At 38.9% G+C, this 2,500-nt stretch overlaps 1 protein-coding gene across 1 annotated transcript in view; it reads right to left on the bottom strand.

Moving 5' to 3' along the window:
• LOC125043253 overlaps nt 1-2,500 on the bottom strand; it is a 71,191-nt gene that overhangs the window by 68,671 nt on the left and 20 nt on the right. Inside the window, exon 1 of the mRNA XM_047639266.1 lies at nt 2,079-2,500. This exon is cut by the window's right edge and continues 20 nt beyond it. Within this exon, the coding sequence (XP_047495222.1) occupies nt 2,079-2,133 (55 nt within the window). The 5' untranslated portion in view covers nt 2,134-2,500. The remainder of the gene's footprint in view (nt 1-2,078) is intronic.

Genomic DNA, 2,500 nt, shown 5'->3' with positions numbered 1-2,500 from the left:
ATCTGAAGACATGGATATTGACGAGTTCGAAACATCACGTTTTACTTCGTTTCAATTGTGGCAGTCTTCATTTCATATATATCAAGATACATCAGAAACAAAGGGCAAAATTTGTTTTTACTGAAGTGTTTTACAGAATATCTGTCTCCGAGTTTAAATGTGAAATATGAGGTTTCATTATTACTTTACACCTTTAACTATATATTGATCATTTCCATGTTTATAAAAAGTAGTTAGATTTAACGTATTCATGATTTTAAGAATTACAAATGCAATTTAACAATCACATCATTGAATAATGTAAAGGGAGGAGACAGGTAACCCACAGACCACACCTTCTCAGTGACCTCAGCCAATCGCCAGTCTTCCTAATTTCCTTAAGCTCCGCCTATTTAGACAATTTTCTCGGAGTCTTGTCATTCACTGTCATTTAAAAAAAATTATCAAGGAAATTAGGTTAGCCTAATTCGCCCTCTCATACTGTTTCGTCGTCCCCTGCTTTTTTTGTTATCTTGCATTTGACATTTATACATTACTCTTTTAATATTCCAAATTTACGCACATACATACATGTATAGTCCGATCCTATAAAGTTCTCCCTCTCCCTCACTCACACTCAATCCCTCTCCCTCATACTCACTCATACTTACTCACACTCATACTCACACTCATACTCACTCACTCACTCATTCACACTCATACTCACTCACTCACTCATTCACACTCATACTCACCCCCTCTTTCATTCACTCATACTCCCTCCCTCATTCATACTCATACTCCCTCCCTCATTTACACACAAACTCACTCTCTCACTATTTCACTCACACTCACTCTCTCACTATTTCACTCACACTCACTCTCTCACTATTTCACTCACACTCACTCTCTCACTATTTCACTCACACTCACTCTCTCACTATTTCACTCACACTCACTCTCTCACTATTTCACTCACACTCACTCTCTCACTATTTCACTCACACTCACTCTCTCACTATTTCACTCACACTCACTCTCTCACTATTTCACTCACACTCACTCTCTCACTATTTCACTCACACTCACTCTCACTATTTCACTCACACTCACTCTCTCACTAATTCACTCACACTCACTCTCTCACTATTTCACTCACACTCACTCTCACTATTTCACTCACACTCACTCTCTCACTCTTTCACTCACACTCACTCTCTCACTCTTTCACTCACACTCACTCTCTCACTCTTTCACTCACACTCACTCTCTCACTATTTCACTCACACTCACTCTCTCACTATTTCACTCACACTCACTCTCTCACTATTTCACTCACACTCACTCTCTCACTAATTCACTCACACTCACTCTCTCACTATTTTACCCACACCCACTCTCTCACTCATACTCATTCTCTCACTATTTCACTCACACTTACTCTCTCATCATTATTTCACTCATACTCTCTCACTCTCACTTTTTTCTCTCTCTCTTCTTTCACTCACTCACTCCCTCTCCCTCTCTCTTACAATCCCCTCCCTCCCTCTCTCTCTCTCTCTCTCTCTCTCTCTCTCTCTCTCTCTCTCTCTCTCTCTCTCTCTCTCTCTCTCTCTCTCTCTCTCTCTCTCTCTCTCTTATTATTTCACTCACTCAATCTCATATTCACTCATAATCTCACACTCATACTCATTCTCTCTCACACTCACCAACACTCTCTCACTCATCTGTCCAGACATAATGAATAATACCTACGGAACTGTGCTAGAGGTAAGTTTTAGAAAGTATCATTGTTATACTCAAATCCCTACTCAGTGTCTTTTGAGTTTAATCACGTCTTCTCTGATCAGTTATAAAATGTCCGGTAAATGTTTCAGAAAACACCTGGAGTGGCTGTCAATATGGGACTTCTCCAACCAGGCATTTCGTTAGTAGGCCTACATTACAGCTCAAGCAGGACCATGTATATCTAACTGAAGATGTATTTCACAAATTATAAGAACTGGTTTATATACAATTTACAGTAAATGTAAATTCGGCCTACTTTATGTAAACATGCATTTATCTAAAACATCATGTCAACTTAATGAATATCTTACCATAGTGAAGTTGATAGAAGATGGTGATCCAGGCTAAACACTTCTGTAAAATCATTTTGCCTTGATGCCAGAAAATCACAAGTTAGTATGTGTAGGTCGATTCAGATCTTTGTGATGCACACGCATTGGCAAAATGCATTTCCACCGCCCCCTTTCTTTTTGTGAGTTTGATTAACTTAATTTTCCAATCATAATTTGCACTCTATTTATGATTATGCCTATATTCTCTCCAGATTACAGGTGAGCAAAACAAATTTATCACAACTAGCTGACACTTCGTTTAATACTGTCCTCAATGATTCACAAATTATTTTTCGATGTTCACTTGGAGATTAATGCATTTTGCTTTGTGCCAGCTAGTGTTAAAACTCTAATCCTCAAACCCACTGTGACCGAGCCAGAAGGAGCGCCTCTCCAACACG

The sequence above is a fragment of the Penaeus chinensis genome, chromosome 3 (assembly GCF_019202785.1).
Source record: "Penaeus chinensis breed Huanghai No. 1 chromosome 3, ASM1920278v2, whole genome shotgun sequence".
Lineage (NCBI taxonomy): Eukaryota > Metazoa > Arthropoda > Malacostraca > Decapoda > Penaeidae > Penaeus > Penaeus chinensis.
The sequence above is the reverse complement of the archived record's forward strand: the minus strand, read 5'-3'. Positions and strand labels throughout refer to the sequence as shown.